The following is a 19662-nucleotide window of genomic DNA, read 5'->3' as shown; positions in this document are numbered from 1 at the left end:
TCCTAGGGTCTTAAAATAAGTGGCTACAGAGATGGTAGGTTCATTTGTTGTAATCTTCCAAAATTCCATAGGTGCTGAACAGCTCCAAGTGAGTTAGAAAACTGCACATTCAAGAAAAGGAGATAGAAAGCAGGAAACTCTAGGTCAGTTTGCTTAGTGGTCATCATTGGGGAAAATGTTAGGAGCGGGGCATCTAGGAAATCAGCTGGATGGCTGGTTTGCAATGCAGATTGATGCCAACCCTGTGAGTTGAATTCCCCCACCACCTGAGTTTACCATGAAGGGCTGTCCTTCTCCCCTCGCCTGAGGCATGGTGACCGATGGGTTAACCCACCACCATAGCTGCCCTGTGATCTCATAGGATAAAGGTGACTTTCCTTTTTTTAAACCTAATATGTGCAGATAATTTTATGAGGAAAGGCTCGACAGGCTGAGCTTGTTCCAGCTGATGAAGACAGAGTCGGCTCATGTAGGGTGGGAAAATAGTTTGAAAGTAAAGTTGGAAGCAAAGCAGTAGAAGAGTGAGGGAGTGACTTGATTGAAATTTATAAGATCCTGAATAACCTTGACAATGTGTACATGGAAAAGATGATTATTCTTGCACAAGAACTAGGGTGCATTGTTTATAAAGTTGGTGGTTGCCCTTTTCGGATAGAGTTGAAAATAATTGTCTTCATTGAGAGAGTTTGACTTCAGAAGCTGGTAGATGTGGGAAAATTTAAAAAGGTTTTAAGGCACAGATAGGCAGGAGAATCAAAGTATATCAGGGTTGTTGGGAAAGTGCAATCTAATTCCTACGTTCATATACACAGTGGGAAGAACAAAAATTTAATTTGAGAGACTGCAGAATGCTGTGGTACAGAGTTATATGAATATCCTTCTGCGTGAATCTCAAAATGTTTACAGTATCAGCAAGGAATTAGGAAAACCAAATGAATTGTTGGCCTTTTGTTGCAAGGTGTGTAAAAATAAGGAAGTCTTCCTTCAATTGTATAGGACAATGGTGAGGCTGCACCAAGAATATTTAGTCTCCTTACTTGAGAAACGATATACAATTCACACAAAGTTCATTTGGCTGATTCAAGGCCTGAAAGAGTTACATGGAAAAGTTGGGCCTGTACTCAAGTTTGGAAGACTGAGAGTTGATCCTTTTGCAAGATCAAAGACTGAGGGAACTTGATAGGATAGATGCTAAGAGAATGTTTCCTCTTCTGGAGAAATCTAATTCTAGGGTCACAGTTTACACAGAAGTGGTATCCTCCTTTAGGATAGAGAAAATGAGAAACTTCTCTGTTGTTAATCTTTGGAATTCTCTACTTGGGAGGACTGAGTAGAGAAATAAAGACTGGGTCATTGAATATGGTCAAGTCTCTGATGGATAATTATTTAATGCACAAGGGAAATCAGGTTATTGTGGTGGGTGTTTGGAGCAAGTAAAACGTGCAGTTGATTCTACATTTGGACCACCCATGATCTTATTGAATGGCATATTCCTGCTCTTGTTTCTTATGATCTTAAATCGTCATTACACAAAGAAGTTTTCCCCCTCGTTCTTTTACCAATCTCAATATACATTTTTCTCTCTGGATACTAGCCTTCAACATGACATCTCTCCAGGAGATGCCACACTACATTAATTGCATGTTAAGTCTCAAGTATGCGTTTGGAGTATACCTCATGAACTGAGTAGGAAAAATGCTAATAACTGAAGATTACTTGAACTGTCAGCGTAAATACTGTTTCAATGTGTGTAGCAGTTATGTTTCAGCATGACTGCAGCAAAAGTAAGAGGTTTGATTTATTTCAGTTCTGTGCAGTGAGAATGAGTTGACAATGACTTGATATACCAATTCATACAATGATTGAATAGATGTATTCAGCTGCATTTAAAATCCAAAAATGCATTGAATTTGTTGATATTGTCCATTTAAATTTGGGTTGAGCATTTTCAGACAGTTTTATGATATGAAGGTAACATTTTGATTCACTTAAAAATTGAGATACAAAATTAGGGAGGCCAGCCATCTTATCATTTCTGTGCTTTTTGCTGTTCATGCTTGTTCAATATGGAGACAAGCAAAGATATATGCAAGATCACAAATAGTTGAAACTCTCGAATATAACCTGAAAAGTGGAAATGAAAAATATAGAATTAGAAAATTGGAAAAGATCCAGAAACGTAACAGGAGGAGTATAAGATGAGAGAGATTATCATTTTATATGTAGAGCAGAGAAGATTGTGTGGATAAGCCAGATTTTGTAAATATCAAAATCTGTAAGATTCTCCTGGAACACAAGTCATGCACGATTTTATAAATATATTGATAAATATTATTGATTTTATTTGCATGTGCTTCAGTTGATCATTGTCATAAGATTATTTTAAATTATGTTCAGACATCACAATGTGATTATTATATAACAGTTTGTTATACTTATTGTGGTAATAGTTTTGTTTTAGTACTAAGAAACGGAAAGGAATGACAGTGGGAATGGATCAGATACCAAAGAATATCATGAATAAGGGAAAGTTTATGATGGAATTATGGACCATGCATTTCTTTACCAGTATTATGTTTTTGAGTATATGTAAGGATATAAAATTACATTTTAAATAACGCGCTAACATGTGAGTGGAAATTATTTACTTATAAATTATTGTGTTGTGATGTAGAAGTTTACAAAATTATGAGAGGTATGGATAGAATGGATAGTGAGAGCCTTTATCCCAGTGTAGAAATGTCAATTACAAAGGGATGTTGGTTTACGGTAAAAGGGGGCAAGTTTAAAGGAGATACGAGAGGCAGGTTTTTTTATAGAGCGGGCGATGTGCCCTGGAATGTGCTGGCAGAAGAAAACATGTTGTCAAAAATTAAGAGGCATATTGACAGATACATGAATAAGCAGGAACAAAAGATACGAATCTCATAGAGGCAAAATGTTTTTAGTTTAGAAAGGAGCCATGTGTCAGTGCAGGGTTGGTGGACCAAAGGGCCTGTTCTTGTGCTGTACTGTTACTTGTTCTTTTTAGTTTATCAGGGAGATGGGTAAGTGAAATGTTGGAACTAATTACAAATAGAATCAAAACAGGAGAGTAACAAAGATAGTATCTTGAAATAGGGTTTAGAAATGCGGCAGAAGAGTGTCAAGAAACCAAGTATTTGAAACATTGGAGCAGATGATTTTACTCTTCAAATTTGTGCGAGTGACTTTATCCACATGCATCAAATAATTTAATTTTGGTCTTTTTGCTCACCATTCTCTTTCATGTTCCTTTGAAAACTAATGTAAAGTTGTCTATTTAAACAATAAGCGAATTCTGCTCCAGTATTCTATTAATGCAATTCCAAGTTGTAATCTAGGTTGACGTTACTAGTGAACAAGTCACATCGAGATTGGTACATCATATTTTTCTAATTTACTGTGGTAGTGTTTCACTGAAGCATAATGCAATGCTGCAAATCTGGTTTTAACAAGAAAATTGAATTTATTACCCCAAAGAAGTGAAGCTAAATGGGACAAATTGAGCTAGTTACATGTAACATAATTTGAAAGATTTCTAAACATGAAACGGCATCATTTTAAAAAGAACGATACAGCACAGGTACAGGCCCTTTGACCGATCAAGCCTGTGCTGATTCCTCGTTCTTATTTCTTCCCACTTCTCATTGCCTCTACGTGGTTTCTGTCGCTCTGTTCGCCTCCTATTTATGTCTCTATTAAGATATGCCATAAACATTGCTAACTTGCATGCTTCCACCACTGTCTCTGGCAGTGTGTTCCAGGCATCCACCACCTTCTGTGTGAAATATTTTCCCTTCACTTCTCCCCTAAACTTTACCTGTCTCACCTTGAACCTGTGCCCTCTTGAAGTTGACCTCCCCATCCGAGGAAAAAGCCTCTGACTACCCACCCTAACTTTCTTCTCATAAATTTGCAGACCTCTATCAGGTTGCTTCTCAGCCTCTGTCTTTCCAGTGAATATAATTCGGTTTATCTAGTCTCTCGTTTCTAAAACCCTCCAGAACAAGGTAACATCCTAGTAAACCTTCTCTACAGCCTCTCCAAAGCATCTGTGTTCTCCTGGTAGCATGGTGACCAGAACTACACACACTATTCCAAGTGTGGCTTAAGTAAAGTTTTTTTACAGCTGTAACGTAACTTGCCAACTTTTTATGTTTAGTGCCCTAGCTGATGAAGGCAAATTTGCTGTATGCCTTCTTGACCAACCTGTCCATCTGTTTTGCCACTTTGAGGGATCTGTGGACCTGTATGCCCAGATCCTTCTGTATGGCAGCTCTTAAGGCTTCTGCCATTTATTGTATAAATCGCACCTGCATTTGATCTTCCAAAATGCATCACCTTGCATTTGCCTGGATCAAACTCTTTCTGTCAATATTCTGTCCAAATCTGCAATCTATGTGTATCCCACTGTCTCCTTTGGAAATCTTCCTCACTATCTGTAATTCTGCAAATTTATTAATCAGACGACTTACATTTTCCTCCAGGACATTTATTTATATATACAAACAACAAAGGTCCCAGCACTGATCCCCGTGGGATGCCACTAGTTACTGATTTCCATTTCACAAAGCATCCTTCCACTGCTACTCTTTCTTCTCTGACAAAGCCAATTCTGCATCCAAATAGCCAGCACACCCTGGGTCCTATGAGACTCTTATCTTTTGTACCAGTCTGCCATGTGCCTTATCAAATACCTTATTATAGTCCATTTGGAACCCTCCATTGTCCTTCCCTTGTCGATCATTTTTGTCACCTCCTGAAAAAACTCGATCAAGTTGATGAGACCACGACCTTCCCCATACAAACCCACGCTATCTATCATTAACTAATACATTCATTTCTAAATGTGGATAAATCCTGTCTCTCAGTATTCTCCCCAACACTTTCTCATCACTGCCGTCAGGCTTACCAGGCTATAATTACTGGATTATCTTTGTTTCGCTTCTTATTCCAATGAACAACATTGGCCATTCTCCAGTTGTCTGGAACCTAACCTGAGGCCAAAGAAGGTGCGTAAATATATGTTAAGGCTATTTCCTTGCTTGCCTCCGACAGTATCCTTGGGTAGAACCCATCTGGCTCTGAGGACGCGTCTACTTTAAAGTATTTCAAGACACCCAACATTTTCTGCTTCATTGTGTTGACCTGCCAGAGCATATGCACACACATTTCCCTCACCTCAACATTTCTCATGTCCCTCTCTTCGATGAATACCAATGTAAAGTACTCATTAAGGATCTCACCCATTTCCTCTGGCTACAGATATAACACCTCTCCTTAATTCTTGAGTGGGCGTATTGTTTCCTGAGCTACCCTCTTGCTCCTAGTATATGTGTCATATATCTTGTGATTCTCCTTAACTGTGCTTGCCAAGGACGTTTCATGGTTCCTTTTAGCCCACCTGACGCCCTATTTAAGCTCTCCTACTTGCTCTATATTCTTAAAGGACTTTGTCTGTGTTTAGTTGACTACATCTTAGGTATACTTCCTTTTTTTTGACTAAGCTGGTAATTTCCCATATCATCCAAGGTTCCCGAATCCTGCACTTCTTGTCCTTCATTTTTACAGGAACACACCTGTTCTGCACTCTAATCACTGGTCTTTAAAAGACTCCCACATGCCAGATGTGGATTTATCCTCAAACAGCCGATCCATATTTTCCAGTTCTTGCCTAATGTAGTTATTGTTGGCCTTTCCCCCAATTTAACACATTTATCTCAGATCCACTCTTGTCCTTATCCAAAAGTATCTGAAAACTTATGGTCAGTATTCCCAAAGTGATCCTCTGATGAAACTTTGATCACCTGGCCAGGTTCAGTTCCCTTTGTTAGGTCCAGTATGGCCCCCTCCCTCATTGGTCTATCCACATATTGTTTCAAAAAAATCCCTCCTGGATACACCTAACAAATTGGTAACCAGCCAAGCCCCTGGCACTAAAGTCCCAATCTGTATGGGGTAAGTTAAAATCATCCACCATAACAATCCTGTTATTTTCACATCTTTCCAGAATCTGACTATGTATCTCTCCCTCTATCTCTGGCTAGCAGCTGGGAAGCCTGTCGTACAATTGCAGCATTGTAACTGCACCTTTTCTATTCCTGAACTCTACCCATAATGCCTTGTTACAAGATCCCTCACGGTGTCCTCCCTCAACACACCTCTTTTGCTTCCTTCTGTCTCTCTCTCTCACATCTAACAGGTCAATATTTCAGAAAGTTAAGCTGTCAATCCTGTCCCTCTTTCCAATATGTCTCTGTAATAGCAACAACATGATTGCATGCATTAATTCAGGCTTTAAGTTCATCCGTCTTACCTATTATGCTTCTTGCGTTGAAACAAGTACGACTAAGCCTCCAGTTCTGCTGAGCTCAGCAACTGCTCTTCCTCTTAGCTGTATTGGTCTTAGTCTCAAGCTCTTCCCCAGTTTTTATATTTACTGACCTGTTGCTCCGGTTCCCATCCTCCACTGGTTTAATCCTTCTGAGTTACACATTCAAACCTCCCTACCAGGATATTGGTGCCCCTCCAGCTTAGGTGCAACCCATCCTCCTTACTATAGGTCCCACCTTCCCTGGAAAACATCCCAATGATCCACATCTTTGAAGCCCCCCCCCCCCCCCCCCCCCCAGGTATTCTACATATTAATGTTCTGAGGTAATTTCTCCAGAAGAAACTATTTTTCCATCTGACCCAGGTTAAACCCAGCATGTCTTTTACAAACTTCTGAAAGCAGTGTTTGGTTATTTAAAACCAAAAACAAGCTAATGCCTCTCAATAATTACACCCTGATAGTAAAGCATTGCAAATGCAAACAAGTTCCCATTATCACTCCAGAAGGGCAATCACCTGCTCTTTGCCATATATTAGTTTAAAATCATGCCTTCAGTAAGACCAACAAGTTAATTATTAAACCACTTCATATATTGACCAAAATCTACATGCCATTAACTTAAAATCCAAAATAGTTGAAAACAAATGATGTTAAAATATGTAAAGCATGTACCTTACTTCATAACATTCCTCCCATCCTCTTTGTAACATCACTTTTCTAACCTTGAGATCTTGTTTGTGACTTTTGTCACCTGCTTATCTCAGCATCTCTATCCCAGAATGTAATTTTTTTTATGGCTGGACTCCCTTCCTCACCCCTCAGTAAACTGCATCACATAAATGTTGTGTTCCACTAAATTTTATTTACTTGACATTATTGTTATCATTGTGTATGGGTTTCTCATTTAGTAACAGATTCAATTCGAAATCATCTTCTAGTCTATGAATACTTACTCCCATAACATTTTCCTGTTCTGTAAGTACAGGTGCTTGCAATGTTCTTTCCCCTCCCAGAGGTTCCATTTCCTGACACATCTTTTTTGAATTCCTTCTTTTGCACAACCAAAGGTACTAAAGCCTTCAACTGCCTCAGCTCTTCTGAAATCTCTTATTTTTTTTGTTCTTGCACGGGATGTATAAATTGCTGGCAAGAGGTAGATTTATTGCTATTCCCTTGAACTGAGTGGCTTGCTAGGCCATTTCTGAGGGCAGTAAAGAGTCAGTTACATTGTGGATCAGACAGGTCAGGACGGCAGATTTTCTTCCCTAAAGAATATTTGTAAACCAGATGGGCTTTTACCACAATCAACAATGGCTACAAGGTCACCATAAATCTCATTGCTTTAAAAGCTCTTCCTTAAAACTCATCCTGTTAATCTTCCTGTAGGCGGCTACTCTTAATTTTCCTCCTCTTGGCTTACTACCTTATTTTCTTATGCTTATTTTTTTGATGCATAGATGATAGATAAATGTGTATTGTTACATAAAGTTGTGGACCACAACAATTCTGAATCGTCTGTGTGTTTGCAAATTATAAATTGTCTACTATAAAAATTATATGTTGAATAAAAAGCATGCAATTAAATTAATTAGATAAACATAAATCTGTCACTCGGAGGGCTTTTGCCCGAAACGTCGATTTTGCTGCTCATCGGATGCTGCCTGAATTGCTGTGCTCTTCCAGCAGCACTGATCCAGAATCTGGTTTCCAGCATCTGCAGTCATTGTTTTTACCCCATATTTTCTATATTGGCAATGCTGAGATAATGGAAAATAGTATTTGAGCTAAATATATCCTTCAGTTTTGCTCTCTGCTGTACTATTATCAATATATTAGAAGAGAAACACATCTTGAACCAATGTGTTTAATAGTTCTATATAATGCAGTGTTTATTTAATGTTCTTTAATTCATCATATCAAACTCCACACTGTTCTATCCACCACCCTGTATTATGCTGATAGTCATAACCACAAAAAAGCTTCTGGAAATTGTTCACTGATCAAGCCACATACTATGAATATTTCAAACCCACAATTATTCTTTGTAGGAATCAAACTGACAGTAATTTACAATGACTTGAGTGATACTTTTAATCTGTCGCTTCACATTGCTCCTTCCTCCACATCCCGTTGGGGACTACCAACCTTAGCCTCTTTTTAAATTGCTGTTTCGACTGAAAAAGACAAAATATAGTTCAGTTGCATATGGTTCAAAGCTGTTACATTTTGCTGAAATGCTAATGGTAGTGGTGATCAGACAGTATTTTGAAAACTAATCACAAGTGTAACCATACTAGATTTAAACAGTTGCCCTTTTTGCCATCAGAAATTAGGGAAGTAAGATGTAGTAAAAAAAACTTGCATTTTGCTGTCAAATCTGTGCAAACTTCAGTGTGCGACCATTAACGGTGTGAAAATTGATCAGTCAGTGATGTGCATGACCTTTAAGTGCAATGTTTTGTGATAAGATCAGTGGGTCGCATCTGGTTTTGAACATGCAGTCCCTTTACCTCTAATTTATTTGGAATGATTTGTTTATTCTTGTTGTGGTTCTGTTCGCTGAGCTGGGAATTTGTGTTGCAGACGTTTCGTCCCCTGTCTAGGTGACATCCTCAGTGTTTGGGAGCCTCCTGTGAAGCGCTTCTGTGATGTTTCCTCCAGCATTTATAGTGATTTGTATCTGCCGCTTCCGGTTGTCAGTTCCAGCTGTCCGCTGCAGTGGCCGGTATATTGAGTCCAGGTCAATGTGCTTCTTGATTGAATCTGTGGATGAGTGCCATGCCTCTAGGAATTCCCTGGCTGTTCTCTATTTAGCTTGTCCTAAAATAGTAGTGTTGTCCCAGTCAAGCTCACGTTGCTTGTCATCTGAGTGTGTGGCTACTAAGGATAGCTGGTCATGTCGTTTCATGGCTAGTTGGTGTTCATGGATGCGGATTGTTAGCTGTCTTCCTGTTTGTCCTATGTAGTGTTTTGTGCAGTCCTTGCATGGGATTTTGTACACTACATTGGTTTTGCTCATGTAGTGCAAACATAGGACAAACAGGAAGACAGCTAACGATCCGCATCCCCGTTTGACTTGTTTGAAAAGAGGTGGAATAATTTAATGTGAAAATAGTGTTTGATGTTTCCCAAAACTCATTGTTGCTGGTTTGCTTAAAATAAGTATTGGGAGTATTGCATGATTTATTGTATCATTTTGAATGTGTCTTTTGATGATCAAACAAAATATTGAACTGTTCTGATAGCTTGAATGTTTAATCCTTGAATGAGAAAATATAGCACAGTCCGTTTAAAATCTGAAATTCTAATATATTGTTGGATGTACACAGCTAATGCAGCATTGTTTTGAAATAGTAGCATCATTGGCTTTCAAATGTTGAAAGCTACATTCTGTAAAGCATATTGAAGTTAAGTGGAGTTTTGTTTTATTATAAGCAACAAGGGATTATACATCAGGATGTTATGTATGTATCATTGCAGATAAGGATTACTTGATTAAAATGCATCAAATATCATCCTGGGTGAGCTTGAATGTTGTTGAATAAACATTGTATTTATATTTTAAAATATCCATCATCTATTCTACTAAAATTGTCTTGGAAATACTTAACTGAGCCAATTTTACTCAGAAATACTTAACTGAGCCTATTTTACTATGTCTAAGGTACATCATGCTACTATTTAAAAACAATGCTGCATTAGCTGTGTACATCCAGCAATATATTAGAATTTCAGATTTTAAATAGACTGTGCTATATTTTCTCATTCAAGAATTCGACGTTCAAGCTATTAGAACAGTGCAATATTTTGTTTTGAACATAGTATTCAGGTTTTTTTTCTGTCAATTTTCTGGTTCTATTCAGTTTAATGTGATAAGCTAATGAAAGATATGATACATCTCTCTAAACGCTATTAATGCTAAGGTGGAAGAATTCTGCACAGGATGAGTTCACAATCTGGATTGTGGCACTCAGAGATTGGCAAGGGAGATTTTGAAAGAATAGATCAATAAATTGTTTTACAGGAAGTTGAAGATGTAAATAAACTCAGTAATTGTAATACGTGGAGATTTCTTTTAATCGTTCAAAGAAAGTGGGCATCCGTGGAAAGTCAACATTTATTGTCCAGTCCTTAAAAAATGGCAAGCCAGTTCCTTGAATTGCTGCAGTCCAGCTTCTCCCAGAATTGTTGTTGGACAGAGAGTGCCAAGACGTTAACACAGTGAGGATTTAGGAATGATTACATTTCCTGTATGGAGATAATGACAAGAATTTACGGAGGCAGGAGATAAGAATATTCGGCCTCTGCTCGATCTTAGTGTTTATGACTGGTGCAGCTAGATTTTTCGTCAATGCTGATATACAGAATTAAAAATCACACAACGCCAGGTTATAGTCCAGCAGGTTTATTTTGAAATAATAGTGGGATTTTAACCATGGAAATGTCTTTTGAATATTAAAGAATTGTTTTGTTGGAGACTTGCTGGATGTGTCTTTGTCAGGCTGGAGCTTTTACATGCACTTGACTGAGACATTTCAGAGGGCCGTTAATGTTGGTTTAGAGTCATGTAGTTACCAAAACGATAACTTGAACTTCAAAAGATTCAGCTGGTCAGTACATATATTATTCAGCTTGTAATCCAGAGGCGTTGTCTAATAATTTAGAGAACACAGTTGAAGTCGCTCTGATTTGAATTCAGTTGATAACCATAGATGTAAAAACCTGGTATCAGTGAAAGTGACTGTGTAGGTGTTTATTGTAAGAACAAGACAATAGAACCTTGAGGAAGGAAACATGCCACTCCTTCATATCTGACTCCTAACTGCTGTCTAGGATGGCCTGATGGATTATTCAGTTGAGTCAAATTGTGCAGCAAGAATATCTGTCTGAGCAGTTGCAGAAGAAAGACATACCATCACCTTCTCAGGTCACTTAGACCTGGGTAATGATATAGATAGTAACATTTACATCCCAAAAAATAATTAATTACAGCAGGGCACATATCAGTATGATTTTTGAATTACGAGATACAATTGAGCCTTGCAGATTGTAGAGATATAGCAATGTTGTCATCAGGTATTTCATGAATCCAGAAACCTTGATATCTGATAGTAAAACTGCACAGTTGGCTGAAAACTTAAGAGTGACTGCATCTTTTTGAATATCTTTGATAAGTAGACTTTGTCCTCTGATTAAATTTTCTTCCCTATAGCTTTGTTTTTTAATCATTAGGGATAAGCTCACTTAACACATATAGTCCTGACAAATCTTGAGTTATTACTTGATTGGATGGATGGAACTTTTATACATGAGATATCATTAGTGTTTCTTCTGTAATTGCAGTGTTGTCTGTTGTGGGGACACTAAGTCTTTGGCAGACTGATCTTGTGTGATATTTTAAAAGATCAAGTATTCAAAAATCATAAATAAAAGCAAAGCATCGAGCCATTTTAGCATAGCTTACAAAGGTCTCTTGGTAATTATTCATATATTTTAAAGCCTGACAGGGGTGCAAAACGTCCCCGTGGTGTTGATGATGATGAAGAAGATTTAAAAGTGTTGCATAAATATGGATCAGCCAGAAGAAGCTATTATGAAGAGAGTGGAACTGTGGCCAATGAAGATGAGGAAGAAGCAGGCAAGAAGAAAATTCTTGAGTTAATGGAAAATGATGAGGTAATATTTCTGAAAAGTCTCTTTTACATCTTTCATTCTAAAGTAATAATTTCTGTTTTGTTATAATTTTGTTCAGTAAACTTTGCAAATTCTGATAATTATTTGTCACTAGTATATTATGTAAAAGTTACTGGTTTTTGATCATGTTTAATGTGTTTTTTGACTACAGGCAGCTATTTAAGATCTGTTCTTTTGTATTCTTCAATAAAAAGTTTGACTTGTTCTCTTTAGGTAATACCAAAGAAAATCCAGAATGTGTATTGCTGGAGCTGTTCCTTCTTTTAATGTAAAGATATTGCCAAATCAATTATGAACAGTTGAGTTGCTTCTTTGTGGCATCTGCTGTTGCATTTTTATAGTTCTCTAACTTATTCATTCATGGCCCATCTATTAGTTTTACGCTGGTCATGATTGCTTGCTAGCATGAAAAAAATCAGAATTAATGGGAACTTATTGAAACTTTTAATGCTTTGTTGATTTTTTTTCTATCAACTACAATGAATGTATACGCTTTAATCTTTTTTCATAATTACCATTTGCTAATTAATGACAGAACAAAGGCATAGACATTCACATTTATAAGTGAATGCTACAGTACATAGTAGGAGAACTTGTTTATTTGAAATTCTATTAAGTGTTGTGCAATCATCATCTGAGAAAATAATTCCATCTTGACATGCATATAGAATTGTATTGTTGTGCTAATGATGACTTAGACCGTGCACATGGAGTAAGTTTGGTTGTGTGACCTCTGACAAGGCATTTGCTGTAATGCTGTGCATCATTGACTTGCATTTTAGACAAACACAGACAATAGACAATAGGTGCAGGAGTAGGCCATTCTGCCCTTCGAGCCTGCACCACCATTCAGTATGATCATGGCTGATCATCCTTAATCAGTATCCTGTTCCTGCCTTATCTCCATAACCCTTGATTCCCCCACAATCCTTGAGAGCTCTATCCAACTCTTTCTTAAATGAATCCAGAGACTGGACCTCCACTGCCATCTGGGGCAGAGCATTCCACACAGTTATCACTCTCTGGGTGAAGAAGTTTCACCTCATCTCTGTCCTAAATGGTCTACCCCGTATTTTTGAGCTGTGTCCTCTGGTTCGGCACTCACCCACAGCGGAACCATGTTTCCTGCCTCCAGAGTGTCCAATCCTTTAATAATCTTATATGTCTCAGTCAGAACCCCTCTCAGTCTTCTAAACTAAAGGGTATTCAAGCTCAGTCGCTCCAGTCTTTCAGTGTAAGGTAATCCCACCATTCCAGGAATTGACCTCATGAACCTACGCTGCACTCCCTCAATAGCCAGAATGTCTTTCCTCAAATTTGGAGACCAGAACTGCACACAGTACTCCAGGTGTGGTCTCACCAGGGACCTGTACAGCTGCAGAAGAACCTCTTTGCTTCTATACTCAATCCCTCTTGTTATGAAGGCTAGCATGCTATTAGCCGCCTTCACTACCTGCTGTACCTGCATGCTTACCTTCATTGACTGGTGTACAAGAACACCCAGATCTCTTTGTACTGCCCCTTTATCTAAATTGATTTCATTTAGGTAGTAATCTGCCTTCCTGTTCTTGCCACCAAAATGGATAACCATACATTTATCCACATTAAACTGCATCTACCATGCATCTGACCACTCACCTAACTTGTCCAGGTCACCCTGTAATCTCCTAATATCCTCATCACATTTCACCCTGCCACCCAGCTTAGTATCATCAGCAAATTTGCTAATGTTATTACTGATGCCATCTTCTATATCATGAACATATATTGTAAAAAGCTGCGGTCCAAGTACTGATCCCTGCGGTACCTCACGAGTCACTGCCTGCCATTCCGAAATGGAGCCATTTATCACTACTCTTGTTTCCTATCAGCCAACCAACTTTCAATCCAAGTCAGTACTTTGCCCCCAATGCCATGCGCCCTAATTTTGCTCACTAACCTCCTATGTGAGACTTTATCATAGACTTTCTGAAAGTCCAGGTACACTTCATCTACTGGATCTCCCTCATCCATCTTCAGAGTTACATCCTCAAAAAATTCCAGAAGATTAGAGAAGCATGATTTCCCCTTCATAAATCCATGCTGACTCTGACCAATCCTGTTACTACTATCCAGATGTGTCGTAATTTCATCCTTTATAATAGACTCCAGCATCTTTCCCATCACTGAGGTCAGACTAACTGGTCTATAATTTCCTGCTTTCTCTCTCCCACCTTTCTTAAAAAGTGTACAACATTAGCCACCCTCCAATCCGCAGGAACTGATCCCAAATCTATCGAACTCTGGAAAATAATCACCAACGCATCCACGATTTCTCGAGCCACCTCCTTCAGTACCCTGGGATGTAGACCATCAGACCCTGGGGACTTATCAACCTTCAGCCCTAACAGTCTCTCCAACACCAATTCCTGACAAATATAAATTCCCTTAAGTTCAGGTCCTTCAGCCACTGTTACCTCAGGGAGATTGCTTGTGTCTTCCCCAGTGAACACAGATCTGAAGTACCAATTCAATTCTTCTCCCATTTCTTTGTTCCCCATAATATATTCCCCTGTTTCTGTCTTCAAGGGCCCAATTTTAGTCTTAACCATTTTTTTCCCTTTCACATACCTAAAAAAGCTTTGACTATCCTCCTTTATATTTTTGGCCAGTTTACCTTTGTACCTCATTTTTCCTCTGCCTATTTTCTTCTTAGTAATCCTCTGTTGTTCTTTAAAAGCTTCCCAATCCTCCATTTTCCCACTTATCTTTGCTATGTTATACTTTTTCTCTTTTAACTTTGTGTTTCTTAACTTCCTTTGTCAGCCACGGCCACCCATGCCTCCTCCTAGGATCTTTCTTCCTTTTTGGAATGAACTGATCCTGCATCTTCTGCATTATACACAGAAATATCTGCCATTGTTCCTCCACTGTCATCCCTGCTAAGGTATTGCACCATTGAACTTTGGCCAGCTCCTCCCTCATAGCTCCATAGTTCCCTTTATTCAACTGAAATATTGTCACTTCCAATTGTACCGTCTCCCTCTCAAATTGCAGACCTTTGAAAAAGAAAGAATACATATATATAGCAACTCCAGGATATCCTCAAGCATCATACAGCCAATTATATACTTTTCAAAGTGTAGTCACTGCTGTGAAGTCAGCCAACTTGAGCATCGTGATTACTGACCAGAATATATGTTTTATGTGATGTTTATGAGGTTGATTGTGAGTTTAAATATTGATCACAATGTTGGACATGACTCATTTCCAATCTAAAGAGGGCGATGAATCTTTGTCCCATTGAGAGTTTATTTGAATCTCACTTTAACATTTCGTCCAAAAAATCAGAGATGAGAAACCTATAACTTGAAGGTATATTTCTCACATCTTTGCTGTGCTTGCCTCTGATGCAGCAGAACCCCAGTTATTGCCAAATATGTTTCTCATCTAAGTTTCTCTGCTCTAAAACTTCTCAATGAGAGAGAGTTTTTAAATTCATTCAGAATGTGGGCATTAGTGGCTAGGCCAGCATTTAGTGCCATTTGTAATTGCCCTTCAAAGGTTGGTGGTGAGCTGCCTTCTTGAATGCTGCAATCTAAATGGTACAAATTCACTCACCATGCTATTAGCAAGGAAGTTCCAGGACTTTAAGCTAGTGACAATGAAGGAATGGTGATAAAACACCAAGTCAGGGTACCTGTGACTTGGAGGGAAACTTGCAGGTTGAAGATTTGAAATGTTAACTTTGCTTTCTTCTCACAGATGCTATCAGACCTATTGATCTTTTTCCAGCAATTTTTGTTTCTCTTTCAGATCTTCATCCACAATTCTTTTGTTTCATTGATCTACTTGTACTGCTGCCTTAATGGAATATGGACATATACACCAAGGTCCCTCTGATTCTTTGTACTACAATTTTGTTGGTCCTTCCATAATTGCATAACTTCTCACTTTTCAGGATAAATTCCATTCGTCCCTGTTAAACCCATCTGCCCACCCCATCTTTATTGTCTTGGAATCTTTGGCTTTCTTCCTAAATACATACCATATCACCTATTTTCATGTCATCTGCAAACATACCTTCAATATTCCTGTCCATTTTTTTATTTCCTGTATCAAATTCAGGACATTCCTTGACATCCAGGATTCACCTTTACCACCGTTCACTTTTTACAGAAATATTTTGCCCCTGTACTCTCAGTATTAACTTTCTATCTGGCTCCTACTATTTTGATGTGGATTTTTCAGCAAGTAGTTGTTCCCAGTCCACTTTGGCCAAATCCTGTCGTCTTAAAATCATTCAGAATCTTTATTTTCAGTCCATCTTTGTCGTTATTCATAATTACCTTAATCTTATTGTGTTTGTTTTCATCCAGTTGGTTCTAACAACCTTAATTTGGAAAGGAACCCTTTCCTCGTGGATGCCTTTGTCACAGATCAAATAGATTTATGTTTTAAAGGGCTCTGATTGAATCAGACTTCCTTGAGTAATGTAAAGAGTGAGTTTATTAATTACAAACTGTGAAAAGAAACAATAGTGAAACACACACAGTTTAGAAATAAGAGGTGAGTCTGAAAAAAGATAAAAGCTAATAAACATGCTGATCACCGAGTTCTGCGAAGACTAGACACTGGGATATTGCGATTTTTAAGTTGAGGAATATTGGGGTGGGATGGCGAACCATTGATTTCAAGATGTTTCATTTTGCAAATCAGCTTTGCTTTAGATTCATAGAGATGTACAACATGGAAACAGACCCTTCGGTCCAACCCGTCCATGCCGACCAGATATCCCAACCCAATCTAGTCCCACCTGCCAGCACCCGGCCCATATCCCTCCAAGCCCTTCCTATTCATATACCCAAATGCCTCTTAAATGTTGCAATTGTACCAGCCTCCATCACTTCCTCAGGCAGCTCATTCCATAAACGTACCAACCTCTGCATGAAAAAGTTGCCCCTCAGGTCTCTTTTATTTGTGACCAGATGGGCCAATGGGCTGAGAAGTGGCAGATGGAGTTTAATTCAGATAAATGCAAGGTGCTGCATTTTGGGAAAGGATATCTTAGCAGGAGTTATACACTTAATGTTAAGGTCCGAGGGAGTGTTGCTGAACAAAGAGACTTTGCAGTGCAGGTTCATAGCTCCTTGAAAGTGGAGTCGCAGGTAGATAGGATAGTGAAGAAGGCGTATGGTATGCTTTCCTTTATTGGTCAGAGTATTGAGTACAGGAGTTGGGAGGTCATGTTGCGGCTGTACAGGGCATTGGTTAGACCACTGTTGGTATATTGCGTGCAGTTCTAGTCTCCTTCCTATCGGAAAGATGTTGTGAAGCTTGAAAGGGTCCAGAAAGGATTTACAAGGATGTTGCCAGAGTTGGAAGATTTGAGCTCTAGGGAGAGGCTGAATAGACTGGGGCTGTTTTCACTGGAGCATCAGAGGCTGAAAGGTGACCTTATAGAGGTTTACAAAATTATGAGGGACATGGACAGGATAAATAAACAAGGTATTTTCCCTGGGATGGGGGGTCCAGAACTAGAGGGCATAGGTTTAGGGTGAGAGGGGAAAGATATATAAGTGACCTAAGGGGTAACTTTTTCATGCGGAGGGAGGTATGTGTATGGAATGAGCTGCCAGAGCAAGTGGTGGAGGTTGGTACAATTGCTGCATTTAAAAGGCATCTGGATAGACATATGAATAGGAAGGGTTTGGAGTAATATGGACCAAGTGCTGGCAAATGGGACTAGATTAGTTTAAAATATCTTAGGTTAAGGCATCGACAGGTTAGACTGAATGGTCTGTTTCCATGCTGTACATCTCTATGACTCTGTGATACCAATCTAATCATTAACTGGAATACTTCAAAGGAATGAACTACCTAGTTGTTTTTTCTCTTCCTCCAACTCAGCAAAATTTTAAAAGTACAGATATGAGCTCTTTGGACACATATTAGATTGTCCTTTTTTTTTTGGTCATGTGTGTAAATTGCATGTTTGCCAATAAAAGCACAACTTACCCTTAAGACATCAGGTATATTTTTTATTGTACGTTGCAGTGTGACCCTCTTAGAAACTGAAGTATTTCAACATAATGGAACACTTTCTTATCTCTTGTTCAACTTCCTGACCTTCTTTCCATAACTGAATTTCCTTCTGATTGCAAACAAAACACAACAGCTTAAGGATAAAGGAAAGCTGTTTGACTCAGTAACTCTTGTCCTTTCAGTATTCCAACTTTTGTAGCTGTTTTGAGTGCCTTTGATTCTACACCTTTAGTGTGTGACTTTGCGTGAATCAAAAACTTTATCACTTCTTTACTTTTGAGGAAGTGCTTGCATTTTGTGATTTGAAATTAAACTTTTGTTGGTTTATTTTGAGTTATTGTCCTATTAGCTTATTTTGTTCACGTTTCATATCACAGCCATTTAATACTTAATGTACTTGAACCTGGGGTCTTTTTAACTTTTTTTCTTTGCGTTGTTAATATTGAGCTTTTTTAAAAACCTTACATCAAATCGTTCACTGATTCTATCTCAGCTTATGTACTGTGGACAACTCTGGCCACTATGTTTCATGAAAGCTATAAAACCCGGGTTCAACTCCTGCCTCTGGCAACTGTCTGTGTGGGTTTCCTCTCTCAGTCCAAAGATGTGCAGGTTAGGTGAATTGGCTATGCTAAATTGCCCGTAGTGTTAGGTGAGGGGGTAAATGTAGGGGATTGGGTCGGTGTGGATTTGTTGGGCCGAAGGGCCTGTTTCCACACTGAAAGTAATCTAATCTAAAAAAAGCACTGAGGGTCCCTAGGTTTGTAGAAATGAAGGACCTCAGATCAGGAGAGCAGTTGGAAAATGAGAATCGTTCTCTCTCGAGAATGGAAGATAAAGAGCTGATTTATTTGAGGTTTTCGAGACAACAAGAGGTTCTGATAAAGTAGGCAAGAGACCGATCTTTACTCAGAGACCATAAATTCAAATTGTTAGCAAAGCATTTAGAGGGAGGGTGGACATTTTCTTCAAGTGTTATTGAGACTTGGAATATTGTAGTTGAAATGATGATGGAGATAATTTCCATAAGTAATTTTACAAATAGACTTGGAGAATGAAGAACTACAGGGTCATTGGCAAAAGTAGTGATGTTGAATTAAACCCATCTTCCTTTTTCAAAAAAGCAAGCAGAAAGGTAGTGAGTCAAATGACAACAATTTATACTTCAAGTTTCCATGATTCTAATACCAAAGGATTGGTCTCCAATTTTGAAAGGTTTTTCATCAGCACCCTCTGTTTCCTATTTTTTTTTTTTAACAGGATCTTGCGTTTTATCTGTTAAAACTGGTTCCCAAGTTAACCAGAAGCGTTCAGTACGGTACTTTAGTGGAAACATCGAGAGAGTCCAAGTAAACGATCAAAAGGAATTGTAATTGATTTGTAACAGTTTTAAAGTCAGAGATTTGTCTCTCAAGGTTTACCTGTACATCACCCTTTTATATATATCCATTGCTCCCAATACAGTCTCCTCTACGCTGGGGAGACAGGATACCTACTCACAGAGCGCTTCAGAGAACATCTTGGGGACACCCGCACCAAGCAACCCCACTGCCCCGTGGCTGAACACTCCAACTTCCCCTCCCATTCTG

At 38.6% G+C, this 19662-nt stretch overlaps 1 protein-coding gene across 1 annotated transcript in view; it reads left to right on the top strand.

Annotated features, from left to right (window-relative positions):
• Positions 1-19662, top strand: part of ctnnbl1 (catenin, beta like 1) — a 195996-nt gene that overhangs the window by 11781 nt on the left and 164553 nt on the right. Inside the window, exon 2 of the mRNA XM_043710185.2 lies at positions 11855-12031. Within this exon, the coding sequence (XP_043566120.2) occupies positions 11855-12031 (177 nt within the window). The remainder of the gene's footprint in view (positions 1-11854; positions 12032-19662) is intronic.

The sequence above is a fragment of the Chiloscyllium plagiosum genome, unplaced genomic scaffold, assembly GCF_037043375.1.
Source record: "Chiloscyllium plagiosum isolate Xiang-an unplaced genomic scaffold, Cpla_swu_hap1 HiC_scaffold_15, whole genome shotgun sequence".
Taxonomy (NCBI): Eukaryota; Metazoa; Chordata; class Chondrichthyes; order Orectolobiformes; family Hemiscylliidae; genus Chiloscyllium; species Chiloscyllium plagiosum.
Note: the sequence above shows the minus strand (reverse complement) of the source record. Positions and strands in the feature narration are given on the sequence as shown.